The sequence below is a fragment of the Microcebus murinus genome, chromosome 10, assembly GCF_040939455.1.
Source record: "Microcebus murinus isolate Inina chromosome 10, M.murinus_Inina_mat1.0, whole genome shotgun sequence".
Taxonomy (NCBI): Eukaryota; Metazoa; Chordata; class Mammalia; order Primates; family Cheirogaleidae; genus Microcebus; species Microcebus murinus.
Window position 1 is genome coordinate 92,705,815 of NC_134113.1, and position 15,668 is coordinate 92,721,482.

The 15,668-nt window shown below is 33.8% G+C and overlaps 1 protein-coding gene across 1 annotated transcript in view; it reads left to right on the top strand.

Moving 5' to 3' along the window:
* LOC105861538 (ovostatin homolog 2-like) overlaps positions 1 to 15,668 on the top strand; it is a 45,378-nt gene that overhangs the window by 15,713 nt on the left and 13,997 nt on the right. Inside the window, 8 exon segments of the mRNA XM_076007676.1 lie at positions 5,817 to 5,987; positions 6,845 to 6,983; positions 10,384 to 10,486; positions 11,279 to 11,507; positions 11,770 to 11,899; positions 13,441 to 13,559; positions 14,652 to 14,703; positions 15,468 to 15,551. Of these exon segments, the coding sequence (XP_075863791.1) occupies positions 5,817 to 5,987; positions 6,845 to 6,983; positions 10,384 to 10,486; positions 11,279 to 11,507; positions 11,770 to 11,899; positions 13,441 to 13,559; positions 14,652 to 14,703; positions 15,468 to 15,551 (1,027 nt within the window).

Genomic DNA, 15,668 nt, shown 5'->3' on the forward strand with positions numbered 1-15,668 from the left:
TCATATTAATAGTATAAATATAAATATATAAATCAAGTGATGTTATATAAATGAGTGCATTTCAATTCATATTATATAAGCTTAATTTTTAGTTTAAATACTTTTAAAAGGTGCACGAATTGTACAGAGAACTCCCACATACCCTTTATCAGATTCACCAATTTTTATCACCAATCATTATCATAGATTCACCATTTTTTCTCTCTCTCTCTCATTCTCCATACCTACACAAATATGTGTATAGCATTTAATTTTTTCTGAACTATTTGAGAGTAGGTTACATATATCATCCTATGTTGCCTTGATATATCAGTGCTCATTGCCTAACAGCAAGGATATTCTCCTACGTAACTATAATACAGTTATCAAATTCCAGACATTTAACATTGATTCGATGCTTGGGATCCAATCTGCCAACTATGTTCCATTGTTGTCAGTTGTCTTCTCTATCACATATTTTCCCCTTCAGTGCAAAATTCAGGACAAAATCACACACTGCTTTTGGTAGTTATGTCTCTTTAGTTAATTAGAATAGGTTAATCTGTTTCATTAATCTGTTTAGTTAATCTGCAACAGAGCCTTTCTTTGTCCTTTATGAAACTGACATTTTTGAAGAATTTAAACCAGGCTTTTGTTTTTTAATAGAATGCTCCTCATTTTAGGTTTGTCTAATGTTTCCCATGATTAGGTGAATATTATGCATCCCTGTCCAAAATACCAAATAAGTGATGTTATTTGTTTTTCAGGATGTGATTCAAGGTACATAAGATCTATCTGCCTATCATTGGTGATGTTAATTTTGATCACCCTGATAAAGGCGTTTTCTTGTATCTTCATTGGCTATTTTCTCCCTTGAACTTATAAGCAATTTGTGCTTAGTAACACTATATGTATATCCTGCTCCTCATCACAACTCCCACTTCGATTTAGCATCCATTGATAATTCTTGTCTAAGCCAATCTTTCTATGTTGGTTGTAACATGATAATTTTTCAGTTGCACCTCTTCATCTTTACTTATGGACCCAAGGATTCCTATTTCTCAAAGGTTTATAATTCATTACTATTCTTAATTATTTTTTGCTCACATTTTTCCAAATTTGCCAGTGTGAGCAGCTTCAAGTCGGTCTTATGTGCTTTGACATGTCCAGATCATATTTTTAGCACTTGCCAATTTTCTGACACAAGTAGTTCCAGTCCCATCTTGAACCTTCTTTGTACTAGCCTTGAAAGCAACCATTGTTCCAAAGAGCTCTAGTTCCTTAAAGAATAGTATGTATCTAATTTATCTTTTTTAATTTAATGACTATCCAATTGACATAATATCATCTTTGCTATGGTGATTTGAGATACTTCCCTTCTCATATACCAGTATATTTCGGTCTGTCGTTATGTTTATTTCCTAACGTTATATTTCTACTCCACTGGTCCATCTGTCTTTTCATGTGTCAACACCACTATGTAGAGGCTTTGTAGAATATATTAATTTTTGGTAGGAATCAATTCATTTTCCTTCCTCAGATCTCCTTCCCTTTGCCCAGCTCTTCAATTTCAGGGTTTCCTTAGCTCTTCTTTCCTGTTTGATTTTACATATCAACTTTATTTTCAACTTTAACTCCAGGAAAAAAAAAAGTTTACTGATATTTTTATTGTGATCTTTATTGTAATTGCATGGAATTTATCAATTAACTTAGCTGCATCTTGATGGTGAGATATTATACTCTTGTGTCATTCATGAATTTTAATTTTAAAGTCTTATATACTTTCTTGTAAGCTTATTTGTAAATATTTTAACTTTTTTATTATTATATGTGAGTTTTTTCTTCCATTATATCTTATAATGTTGTTATTTATGTACCTGGGAGTTTTCTGTAAAGTATTTGTATTTTTCTAATGTGCTGAATTTCTTTGTTGATTAAATTAAATGTCTCATTGGTTTTTTTAGGGTTTCGAGATATACTACCAGGTTGCTAGCAAATAATTTTCTTTCTTTTTCTTTTCTTTCTTTCTTTCTTTTTTTTTTTTTACAATGAGTATGCCTACATTTTATTCTTTTGCCTAATTTTAAATTGCAGGGGGATTAGCATCCTTGCCTTCTTATTAACCTTAGTAGAAATGACTAGTAGGATATCTGTGCCTGGTGCATTTGTGTATGGTAGTTTCTTGATAACTTTCTCAACTTCTTTCACAGAAAATGGTCTGTTTAAGTATTCTTTTTCTATGGGTGTTGATTTTGGAAAATTATATTTTTCTAAGAGATTAAGCCATAAATAGGTTTTTCAAATTTGTTTTTATTGAAAGATGCAAACAAATCTCTTATATCTTAAATATATATATTCTCTGTATCAATAGTTACATCCCTTGTCTTTCTTTTTTATTCCCCATTATGTAATTTTTGTTTTGTATGTTTGTATTTTATTTCTTTTTTTTCTTATTAGATTAGTGATTTACTGATTTTGCTGAGTTTTTTGAAAAATAGAATTTTAATTTATTAATTTGATGTTATATGGGATTTTTTGGGCACTCTGCCACATTAATTTCTATTTTTATCTTTATTATTTCCATACTGCTGATGTATTTTGTTGTTATTTTTAGGTTTTTTATTTAGAATTTACATAGTTTTCATTCATTTATCTCATTGGTTTAGATGTCTATACCTATGAATTTTTCTCTGATCTCTACTTTTAAAATATCCCATAGGTCCTGAGACATAGCAATTGCACCATTTTATTTTTCAAAAATTCTATAATTTCTATTTTTATTTACCCTTTCACTGAAAATTTACTTACTGGAACATTTTATAATTTATGTGTAGAAAGATCTTTTTATTTGTAGTTTTCTTTAATTTCAAGTTCCATTGCCTCATGATCAGTAATATTTCTATTTTATGGAATCTATTGATGTATTTTTGTGCCCAAATATATGATTAGTTTTGGAGAACATGTCACATGTGTTAAGAAAAACATATAGTCTCTGTTATCAGTTTGATTTGTATCCATAAATATGATTATTTAGATCTTTTGTATTCTTACTTATTTTTTAAAATTCCACTTAACTTTTTTGCACTGAATAATTTGTTAAAATATCCTGTTAATAGTGTTCTATTTTGCATCTTCTGTAGTTTCTGCTTTATAATTTGGTGCATAGATATCCAAAACTGTTGTGCTTTTAGTATGAATTGCAGCTGTTAGCAGTACAAAGTGTTCTCCTCTATCTTGTCTGATTCCTTTTGGGCTTGATCCTATTTTTCCTGGTATCAGAAGGATTGCAACCTCTGCTTTCTTATTATTTTCATTTATCTGCCCCTTAATTTAAACTTTGAAACATTGTGCTTCAATGACTTTTTGTATAAAGCATAGCATTGGATTTTATTTTTGTTTAGAATTTTTTTTTCTTTTAAAGGAAAATTAAGTCCCTTCACTTATATTGATATGATTTATATGTTAGGCCTCAACTTGATCCTCAATCATATTATTTGCTTGTAATTATGGTGTTTTAAAGTTACTTTTTTTTTTAAGCTATTTTGGGTTTTTCACTTTGCTATAGATGTTTTTAAATTTCTTTTAGTATTTTTATTAGGTTGAATTTTTATTTTAGTGATTATCTTTGTATTTAAATCTTCCATAACAAGTTACTCTCACTTTTTCTTCCTTAACATTTACATCTAGCCAGTCATTTTTCAGTAGTCTTCTTTAATTCCTACGTGTTATCTACAGAGGAGTCAATAATCTTATTCTCATTTCTACTTTTTTCTCTCATTTTAAAGCTGCATCATTATTTCTTTGTCAAAACATATAATGATGTTTATATTCTGTTTTCTCTTCATATTTATAAAATTTTACCAGTTTCCTCAGTTATCTTTTGGTTACCTAAAGCTTATTTTCTGCTAGATTCCTCAGGAGGTCACACAGGTATAGAATTTCCTAAAATTTTGATATTCAAAATTATTTTTTTAAAACCTTGATATATGAATATTAAATCTTTGATTCATACTTCAAGTTTCTTAAAAATGCTGCTCTACTATTGATTGCTTTAAATATTACATTTAAGAATTCTGACATCAGTCTAATTCATTTTGCATCATAGTTATTTCATCTTTATCTCTAAAAGCCTTGAAGGTTTTTCCTCCTTTATACTTCAAAGCTAATAGTTTTAGCAAAATACCTCAGAATTTATTTGTCAGAAGAACGGAAGTTCAGGTATTCAGTGGACCCACGCAATATGTAAACTCAGACCTTCTTTTATTTCTAGAAATTTCTTCCAAATTATATGAATATTAATCTTTTCATTTTTTTCTTTGTTAGAAAAGCTCTATACATGCATTGTATCTTTTTTGTCTGTTTTCCAATTCAAACACTTTGCTTGTGACCTGTTTTAATTCATTCTTGCTCACATTTTTATTTACTTTTTTGGGTTTTTTCTATGCTGCTTGTAAAGTTTTCTTTCAACTATTTTCTCTTGAGGTCCTTATACTTGAGAGTTCATTTCTGATATAACTTTGTCTATTTTTTCTGAGTTTTATAAATTCCCATTTTATTTCTTCTTGGTTTTTGTCCACTTCTACTTTGTCTTTATTAAATTTCTGACTCATAATGCTTTTTAAATACCCCAAATGCATGTTGAGAGTATTTCATGCATATGGAAGTGTTTTGGTATGGCTTTTCTCTATTTATTTATTAGTTAATAAGTTAGTTACTTTAGCAAAGAAATTTCATCAGCTAAAATATTTTGATTTGCATTTTCTGTTTTCTCTTATGGCAGCTTTGTACGAAGTTGATTTTTTCTAGTTTTTGCTATTTTGTGGACAGAGTTATCATAAGTGAAGAGTGCCTCTTATTTAGTGAATAAGTTCACTAAATTATTTTAGGAAAATATAATTTACTTAATAAAAAATGTTGGTACTAAAAATGGCAGTGTAGGGATTAGTATGTTTTATTACTCTTATGTTTCAGCAGTGCTCTTAATTTTACCCTGTAACATTCTTCCCTGCTTTAAGTGCCCTGTCTCCTAGGGTCAGCACACCTCTTCTATTGATCTGACCATTTCTCATTAGCCATGCTTTGTTTGAAGCTGTTACTTCCAGACCTACTTATTTCAAGCACTTTTCCTGTAGCCTGTCCTGGAAACTATTGTGTTTAAGGACTATGGTTCATATTTTGACACTTAATGTTGAACTTTCTTTTATCTGGAATTGATTGGCTGTGTATTTCTTTTAATTTCTCCATGCCATTCTTATCTTTGTCATGTAGCCTCTTCAGCCTTCCTTCTACAGTTTTTCATACCTTGGATTTTCAGCAGCAGAAGGAGCTACTTTGGAATTTGGTGTTTATTTCTCTACCAACAAGTAATTTGAAAGTTATGGTATTCTCTGTATCTTAACAATGTTAAAGTTATGAGTCGTGTATATCATTATTTGTTCTTTTTATTGATTTTATATTTTCTTTGGAAGGTTATGTGAGAAGATTTAGAATCAGACAACTAACATTCTCCAGACCTGGGAGTTCAAACATTATAATTTCAATAAATTATCTATATACTAGGCCTTGAACTAATCAATAGATCTTAAGTATCTCTTAATTACATGCTCTTGTAAATCCTGTGCCAAAGATGAAAAATTCTGTGAACATGACATTGATTGCCTAAAGCAAAATTGATTTCCTCTTTAGAAATAAATTGACACAAAAATATTGGATTAAATATTATGGTCATGCATTTAAGGAAAAGAGCAAAAATAAATGGGTATGACAGAAAAATTTGCTAATTTTGTAATTGTAAAAGGAGTGCTTAAAATCATTGGGAATCGTGATTTTTCTCATAGGTGTACAACCTGCTTCCAAATACAGAACTCCATGGTTATTTCTATGATGGTCTTGATCTTGATGATGGCAAGGCAGACCCTTGCATTCCTGAGAAGGAAATGTTTTACAATGGTTTGTATTGTGTACCTACAAACAACTATAGAGATGGAGACATCTATAATATTGTTAGAGTAAGTTCACTAAAGATTTTGTAAAATATTTTGTCTCAATTTAAATTTTAGTATTTATGATACAAATAATACATATCAATGTTTTATTAGTTATGTAGTTCTCTTCCTGTATCTTGAGAGTATTGTATTACCTCTAATCTGCTAATAGAGTCCACAGAAATTGTCTTATAAAAAAAGAGATATTAATTTTTGTTGATATTCTCTGTTTTCTTGAAAATAAATTATGTGGCTGAAATGATAAAACCTCTCATTAGAAGCAATGAGATAGTCTTCAGTTTATTGCAATAAATCTTATCCGAAATAGTCAAATCAAAAGCTAAAATGGAGTCTGGATTCCATATATGCGGAAGCTATCAATTGGATGTGCTGAGGCTTCCATAAAAGGATTGTATAATTAAAGTCACAGGTGTATAAAATAAGGAGCAGTGAATCAGACAGACTTTAGTTCAAGTCCCAGCTAAATTGTGCTGGGATTTACTGAGTGTGCATTGAATATGTGTGTGTGTATGTGTGTATGTACACGTATGTGTATTTGATGTTAATTAGGATAATTACAGTGCCAATCTCATACGTATTTTTCTCTTTGAATTAAATAAAAAATGATGTAAAATACTTACCAAAATGCTAGCACATAATAGGTGCTAGATAAATCATAGTGATTATAATTTCCCCTTTAAATTAGAGATTTTTTTGTAAATCAAGTAAAAGTTACTTGACCCCTAAGATCTCAGCTCTTGCTAGCACAGAAAAAAATGTATCTTTATGATATATTTACCATTACAATATAAATAATGCCCCTTTTATAGTTCTTGCATGTCAGGAATGCACAACATTTTTTGTTGTTTGTTTCTTTGAAGGATATGGGTCTGAAAGTCTTTACCAATCTCCATTACCGCAAACCAGAAATATGTTCAATGAGAGGAAGTCTGCCATTCTCTGGGCCATTACCTTTAAGAAATTATGCACTGAAGCATAGCTTCCCTTCTATAAGTGCAGGTGAGTAATCTAGAATTTTGTGTCAGAGGGATGCCAAAATGATTGGTCGAATTGGGTGTATTTGGGATAAAACTATACAAAATTGGGATTTTATATGTGAATATTGTCATGGTTTTGGCTGCAACTAGCCATCCTAGGGGTGGATAAAGCAGAAGACAGGCTGGAAATGTTTTAAGCTGTAAAGAAGAATTAGCTTCAGATAGGAGAGGAAGTTTGTTTTTGATGATAAAACACAAATCAGAAGCACAGTCATGCCTCACTTAGTGACAGGAATACTTTCTGAGAGTATGTGTCATTAGGTGACTTCATCACTGTGTGAACATTGTAGGGTGTACTCACACAAACCTAGGTGGTATGGCTACTACACACCTAGGCTGTGAACGGTTCAGCATGTTAATGTGCTAAATACTGTAGGCAGTTGTAACCCAATGCTAAGTATGTGTGTGTCTAAACTTAGCAGATATACAGTAAAAATATGGTATAAAAGAAAAAAAATGGTAGACCTATATAGGCCACTTATCATGAATTGAGGTTGCAGAACTAGAAGTTTCTTTGGGTCAGTCAGTGAGTGAGGGGTGAGGGAAGTTGAAGGCCTAGGACTTTATTGTACGCTGCTGTCGACTTCATAAACACTGTACAGTTAGGCTACACTAAATTTATAAAACTTTTTTCTTCCTTAAATAATAAATTAACCTTACCTTACTATAACATTTTTGCTTTGTAAATTTTTAAGTTTTAAAATTTTTTTGATTTCTTTTCTAATAACACTTAGCTTAGAACGCAAACACGTGTTACAGCTGTACAAATATATTCTTTCTTTATATTCTTATTCCATAAGCTTTTTCCTATTTTTGAATTTTTCTTTAACTTTTTAAACTTCTTTGTTAAAAACTAAGACCCAAACACACACATTACCCTTGCCCTATGCAGTGTCAGGATCGTCAATGTCACCATCTTCCGCGTCTGCATCTGGTCCCGCTGGAAGGTCTTCAGGGGCAGTAACCTCTAATCTTAACGCCTCTTCTGGAATGCCCAGGAAGGACTTGCCTGAGGTCGTTTTGCAATTAACTTTTTAAAATATAAGTAGAAGGAGTACACTCTAAAATAATGATAAAAAGTATAGCATAATAAATACATAAACCAGTAACATAGTCATTTATTCAGTATTATGTACAATACATAATTGTGTGTGCTATGCTTTTATACAACTGGCAGTACAGTAGGTTTGTTTATCCCAGCCTCACCACAAAGACATGACTAATGAGTTGCGCTATGACAGCTTCAATGTCGCTAGATGATAACATTTTTCAGCTCCGTTATAATCTTAAGGGACCGCCATCATATAAGGGGCCCATCATTCACCAAAACATCATTATAGTGATACAAAGCTGTTATGACAGGACCATAATCAAAGCCATATTTCAGATGCATCTGAGAATGCTTAAATAACATTTCTTACCTCCCTCTGGCCTCACACTGAGATTAATCCAGTGATTTAAGGGGGGGGGCTGATCCTGGAAATGGGTGTCAGAAATTCTACTTTAGAAAAATGAAAGGCCTGACAACTTCATAAAAAGGTAGACTCAGTGAGTATTCCAGAGGCCCTATAAAGTTCAGAAGTGGAAACCACTTTGAAGCCCTGGTCAAGAGGTTGAAGCTACCTGATTTTTCTACTACTAGATTAAACCTTATTTAGTGAGCTTTATCAGAAACATCTAAACTTTTCTTGTATCCCTGAATAAAATGTACTAAAACCAAAGTCATTTATTTTAATCTTTTCTCTCTTCAATCATTATATATAAATTCACTTAGCAAACATTTATTAAAGCTAGGAACTGAGTTGCATGGTGTAAATGCAGTGACTCCATCCCTGCTTTCCTAGAACGTTTAGTCTAAGAGAGAACCATTGAAATAAAACAGGTAATTCCCAAAACCTGAGAAGAGTGCATTAAATGGAAAAAATATATATATGACTAGAAGAGACCTAATAAACCCTCAAGGGCTTGTTATGTACTCCTTGAGGAAGTAGCATTTACACTGGGACCTGCAGGATGAATGATAACACGCCACAAAAAGTTAGGACATTCCAAGCAGAGAGGGAGGCACTGTGAAAGACAACGTAAGGGACTACAAGCACTTCAGCATGGCAGAAGGTGTGGCTCAAGGCAAGGGGAAGCTAAAGCAAGAGGGTAGACTAACATCATGAAAACTTTGTAGGGCATTGAAAGAGTTGGAAACCCACCCTAACGCAATAATATACTATTGACAAGCTTTAAGCAAAAACTCTAATATATGTTTTTTTTTAAAAAATATCTCTGGCTGCTCTGTGAAAAAAATGGTTTGAGATTTGGGCTGTTTAAGAGTATATGAAATGGTACACATGTTAGAAATTCAAGTGAGAGATGGTGGCTTGAACTATTATAAAAAAGTAGTGGAAGCAGAGAAACAGGGATAGATTTGTGAGCTATTTTCAAGTTATAATAGATAATATTTGTTAGAAGGTTGGTAAGTTATGGGAGATGCAGGATAGGGAGGGGCCAAAGACAATTCTTAAGTTTCTGACGAGGGTAAGTGGGTCAATTTTGGTACCCCTCCTGGAGATGGGAAATACTGCAGAGAGGCAAGGGAGGATGTAATGAGTTTAGTGTTGGAGCAGTTACAGTTGAAATGCCTGTTAAGCATCTATAATAAATGTGCCCAAGGCTATTGCATGCACAAGTCTGGATCTAAGGAGAGAGGTCTAGTTGAGGGAGCTTCCGTGTAATTGTTACAATGGAAGGCACATGTGAGGATATCCACGTGGAGACAGTGCATAGGAAGAAGATCTAAAACAGAGCTCTTAGGAACAAGTCAAGGATGAGGGTTTATTTACATAGGAGACTTGAGAATGGCGAAAATAAGAAAACTGGAAGGGCATGGTGTTATGAAGTTAACAATAGTGACTGTTTTGAAAAGGACACAGTGATTAAGAGTGTTAAATGCAGCCTAGAGGACAAGCAAAAGGAAGTGTTCTTGAGAATTAGCAATATTAATGGCACTAGCAACGTTAAGGAAAGTAATGTTAGGTGGTGGAATTGGCAGGCATTAGCATGTCAAATGAGAAACTTGATTCAGTGGATAGACATTACTTTTTCTAAATTTGTCTGAGGGAGAACAATCTGGAGGCTATATGTTATTTTTGTTTGTTTGTTGTTGCTTTTAAAAATGGAAGGGATGTCAGCATCAAAATGCTGATGCTTAGGTTGAAATTTCCATTTTTTGGCAACGAGCCCCAGAAGCGAATTTCTATGCTGCTTCACACTAAAGCACACTAAGCACGTGTACTTAAATCTTGCAGGTGTGCATTATTGAAACATGTGTTTTTATTCTCTCTATACAATGCATTTCTCTTTTCTTTTAGCCGGTGAATCCGTGGAGATCAGTGACTATGTAGAGCAGGCTGTAATAGAGACAGTAAGAAAAAACTTCCCAGAGACATGGATATGGGATCTCGTCAGTGTCGAGTGAGTTTTGAACAGCTTTCTCTCCTATGTGTCTTCATTTCTATTTTCTTTTCCTTTTGATTTCTTGAATTTTAATCCGGGGCATATAAAACAGTACTGCATTTGTAAAATATATACCATTTATTTGCATGTATTGACTCCACATTTGATTTTTTTTCTCTAGCATTGTTTTCCTTTCACTAAGAGTTTCTCTTTCATTAATTTCATACAGATAGACATAAGCTGCCTCAATTTTTTTTTTTTAAATAATGTGGTGTTTAAAGAAATGTGACCTTTCTAAGGTTAAATTTTATAGAAATCCACTTTCAAGATTTTTATCTAGGCTGGGCGCGGTGGCTCACGCCTGTAATCGTAGCACTTCTGGAAGGCCGAGGTGGGTGGATTGCTTGAGGTCAGGAGTTCAAAACCAGCCTGAGCAAGAGCGAGACCCCGTCTCTACTATAAATAGAAAGAAATTAATTGGCCAACTAATATATAAAGAAAAAATTAGCCGGGCATGGTGGCACATGCCTGTAGTCCCAGCTACTCGGGAGGCTGAGGCAGTAGGATTGCTTGAGCCCAGGAGTCTGAGGTTGCTGTGAGCTAGGCTGACGCCACGGCACTCACTCTAGCCTGGGCAACAAAGCGAGACTCTGTCTCAGAAAAAAACAGATTTTTAACTAATGTCCTGATAATACACTCTGACTCTTTTTTTAACCTTCAATTAATACTTTTCGTTTTGCTTGCTCTGAACTAAATTTAGATTTTTTGTTTAGACGAAGCACATGTTTTACCAGTAACCTCTCCTTGTAGTTCCTCAGGTTCAGCGAATCTTCCATTCCTCGTTCCTGATACTATCACCCAATGGAAGGCAAATGGCTTCTGTGTGAATGGCGAGGCTGGATTTGGCGTTTCATCAACAGCCACTCTGGAAGTCTCCCAGTCTTTCTTTGTTGACATTGCCTCCCCCTTTTCCGTTGTTCGAAATGAACAATTTGATTTGATTGTCAGTGTCTTCAGCTACCTGGATACATGTGTAGAGGTGAGTCGTTCCCTTTGATTTGAAGCAAAAATCTAACAAAGCTAAAAGATTCTTTAATATTTTCCTTGAATGTTGCCATATTTCCTTTATCTCAAATGTACAATGATACTTTTGAGGGATGAGGCTTGTTTCCATATTTCACAAACAAAAAAAACTGCGTTAATTCACAGCAACGATTTAAATACCGTTTTGATAATGGCATTTCATGATTATGTGCATTCCAGTGCCACCCTCATTGCCATGTTTTATTTTATTTTTTTAGATTTCTGTTCAGTTGGAGGCATCTGAGAATTATGAGGCAAATCTCAACACCCTGAAAAACAATGGCAGTGAGATTATCCAAGCTGGAGAGAAGAAAACATATGTCTGGACTGTTAAACCTAAGAAGTTGGGTAAGAAGCTAAATGTCTCTGTGAATCTCTCATGGAAAACCAGCTCATTTTTATTGTCTCTATTTATTTTCCTTACATTTTCTATTCTAACCTAATTTTCTTCCTTATATTTTTAATTCTCTTTTTTATTTATTCTCCATTAATAATTCTAATTTCTGATGTCTGGTTGCTAATGCGGTGTAGAGCAAAACCACCATTCACTTATACAAAAGCATAATGTGAATAAAGTACAATATAAATGCTAACTTGCATGGCCTACCCAGTTCTATATGTTCGGATATATCCTGTCCCAAATGAAGGCCATATTGTCATCAATGCTGCCTTAATTCTTTTACTTCTTACATGTTCCTTCACCTGCCATCATGGATCCATGCCATCTATACAAAAAAAAAATGGTTGTTAATCACAGTGATCAATTACGAGAATCGCTAGGATTTGTAAATTCACTAAATATATCCTGGAACACCAAAAACACTAAACACTTAGATGGGGATCAAATGCTGAGAATATTGTCTTCATATATATGTTATCTATAATATAGAAAAATAAATTTGTATCTTATTGAGAATATAGGTGAAGGAAAAAGTTAAAAAGTCTAGTAAATGAAGAATGTTAGATGTGATGTCCATATTTATTATCTCTTCCTTCAAGAATTGTGCCATTAAAATTTTCTGTATTTCATGGCCCATATTCACTGTATTATTTTAGCAGCAAAGAGTATATTTATGTGATCATTTTAGTTCACCAGTGATGTTGGTCTGCCTCAGATTATGTTTTCTATTAGATTGTAAGCTTCTTGATTTTTCTACTGCACAAAGCCTTCAAAAATCTTACCTTAGCAATTGAGATAGAATACTGTACAAAATTGTATGGCTTTATGACATTAACTGGAGGACACAATTCTAAGAGTAGAGTATCAAAGACTTTCCAAAAGAAAGAAACAGCATAAAACACACCAGCAACAAACGAAAACCAAGAATAGTACATTGGTTATGTATATTGGTATATAGGAATATAGGTAATATTAAACCTAAAAATGTTTTTTCAATTTTTCTACACAAGGAAATTGGAGATAGGTTTTAATTATATAATGTGGTATCAGTGAGTTTAAAAACAATAGATTTCTTACTAGCATTTGATTTCAATCCAGTACCCTTTCTACTGGGTAAATATTTTATTATTTTTGTTTGTTTGATCTTAGGAAGAGTTAAAAGTTCCAGTTATCTGATATTATGTGCTTCTATTTTCATATGTAACTTTTATAAACAACCGATGTTAAGGAATTGGATCAGATGGCTTTGTAGAATGCATTTTTACTAAAATTTCTCAACTTCTAACTAAGTAAATTAATTGCTTACCTTGAAACTGGTAAAACAGAATTATAACCAGGGAGGAGAAGAAGCAAGTTATTTTGGTTTAAGTATTAATATGATGATAGAATTTGGTTCATCAATTCAAGACACGATTCATAGGCACTAGTCATGTCCCATTACAAAAGGGACCAATAGTCAATTTAACTTCTATTTGGGGATGTTTTCCAGGTGAAGTGACTATCACTGCAGTTGCTGAGTCCAGACAAAGTCGTGCTTGCCCACATGAAGCAAATGAGAAGCAAAATCTAAACTGGAAAGACACCGTGGTCAAGAGCTTATTGGTAGAGGTGTGTACATGCAAAACTATTAAGCTTTTCCTGATAAGAAATAGACAATACCTAAGGGGTGAAATATTAAAGGACATTCTCCTTGAAGAGAATTAATTGACCACAGTTACTTTTGACACAAGACATAACATTTTAAATGAATTTAAACAGCATAAAGTTCATCCTTTCTTTAATTAATACCTCACCCAGGAGATTAAAACGTAGCACTTGGCCGGGCGCGGTGGCTCACGCCTGTAATCCTAGCTCTCTGGGAGGCCGAGGCGGGCGGAGTGCTCAAGGTCAGGAGTTCAAAACCAGCCTGAGCAAGAGCGAGACCCCGTCTCTACTATAAATAGAAAGAAATTAATTGGCCAACTGATATGTATATAAAACATTAGCCGGGCATGGTGGCGCATGCCTGTAGTCCCAGCTACTCTGGAGGCTGAGGCAGAAGGATCGCTCGAACTCAGGAGTGTGAGGTTGCTGTGAGCTAGGCTGACGCCACGGCACTCACTCTAGCCTGGGCAACAAAGCGAGACTCTGTCTCAAAAAAAAAACAAACAAACAAACAAACAAAAACGTAGCACTTGAAACAGTCTTGACAATGTTTTGTTTGCTCCTGACTCATGATATTTCCTGTACCACCTATTTCTCTTCCTTCTCTTTAAACAAACTGATTCTCAAATACAAGAGACAAACATCCTTGTCCTACACTCCTATGCAGTTCCCATCACCCTCAAGAAGAATCAATGCTTATCAGAGGAGCATTCTTATCTGATCTCTAGGCTTATCCCTGCTCTACAAAAACACTTTTATTCGTCTACTGGAGATTCTGGGTGGGATCAGAGGAGTCGAGAGTGTCCCACAATGACCCTGTCCAGCATAGACCCCACAATGACCACAATGTCCCTGTCCAGCCTATGGGAACACAGAGCCTAAAATGAGTGTTGGTGTCTTGTAGATATGGACAGGAGGAGGCCATAAATGGGTCTTTTTTCAGGGACAAATTTGTGCTAGCCGTGCTTATATGAGCTGATGCTCGATTGCATCCTCTTAATGGAAAGATGACCCAGACTCATAATTTTATGCATGTTTTTGTTTAATCTTCCATAGCCTGAAGGTATTGAGAGAGAAACTACCCAGAGTTACCTTATCTGTACAAAAGGTAAGAAAATCTTTTAGGTGCTCAAATTAGTCCTAAAGAAAATTCATCAGCAGGGTTAATTTATTTCCTCTCCTTCCACATTAGTCCACTTGTCATGTGATTTCATTTGAAATACTTCATGCAAGATTACTTTATTTCATGCTTTATCTTCATTGCATAATTTTAGCCATCAAAAAGTATATTTGTAAAATTTTTTTTAGTTCACCTGTGACATTGGTGAACTAACCTGTTTTTCTTTTTCCCATCTTATGCATATGCAACAACTCTTACCATTTGGCTGTCACTCAGTGTTGGACAACGGGAAATCTTTATGCCAAAATAGCACATCATATAATCTTTGCTTTTATACTCTTAGGATGAAATAATCTGTAGATACATCACTGCCCCTCAATCTCCTGTTTTATGGCCATTAAGGGTTTTATTTTAACTGATTGATAGTGATCTGGTTTTAATGCCAAATCAGACTCTTCAAGCTTTACCTTTTGTGTGTGCTGTATTATTTGTCATAGTTAGTAATTTTGAATATTTTTTCCATACGTAAGTTGGCAGGCACTAACTAGTGGAGAATGGGGCCCACTATCTGACACACAGATTTATATACCATCTTCTGAATGCGCTGTTATTCTAAACTACATCAACCCCTCAATTTCATTTCCTTGGAAAATGCAACTTGTAATATAAAAATAGACAATGGAATCTGAGTTTTAATATGTTTGTCTCCCCACATCTGCTGGCTTTCTTTTTAATCTGTATTTTCTTTTCAGGTACCAAAGCCTCCAAGCAGGTAGTTTTGGACTTGCCAAATGATGTTGTAGAAGGATCCATCAGAAGCTTTTTCACTGTTGTGGGTAAGTTGATTAAATTTTGTGTTTCACAATGATTTGAAAATCTTGAGGTTGTCTCAAAAAAATTCTTAAAATAAAGGGTAGAGAGATTTTCTTAAGCTATGAATTAGAAGGAATCAT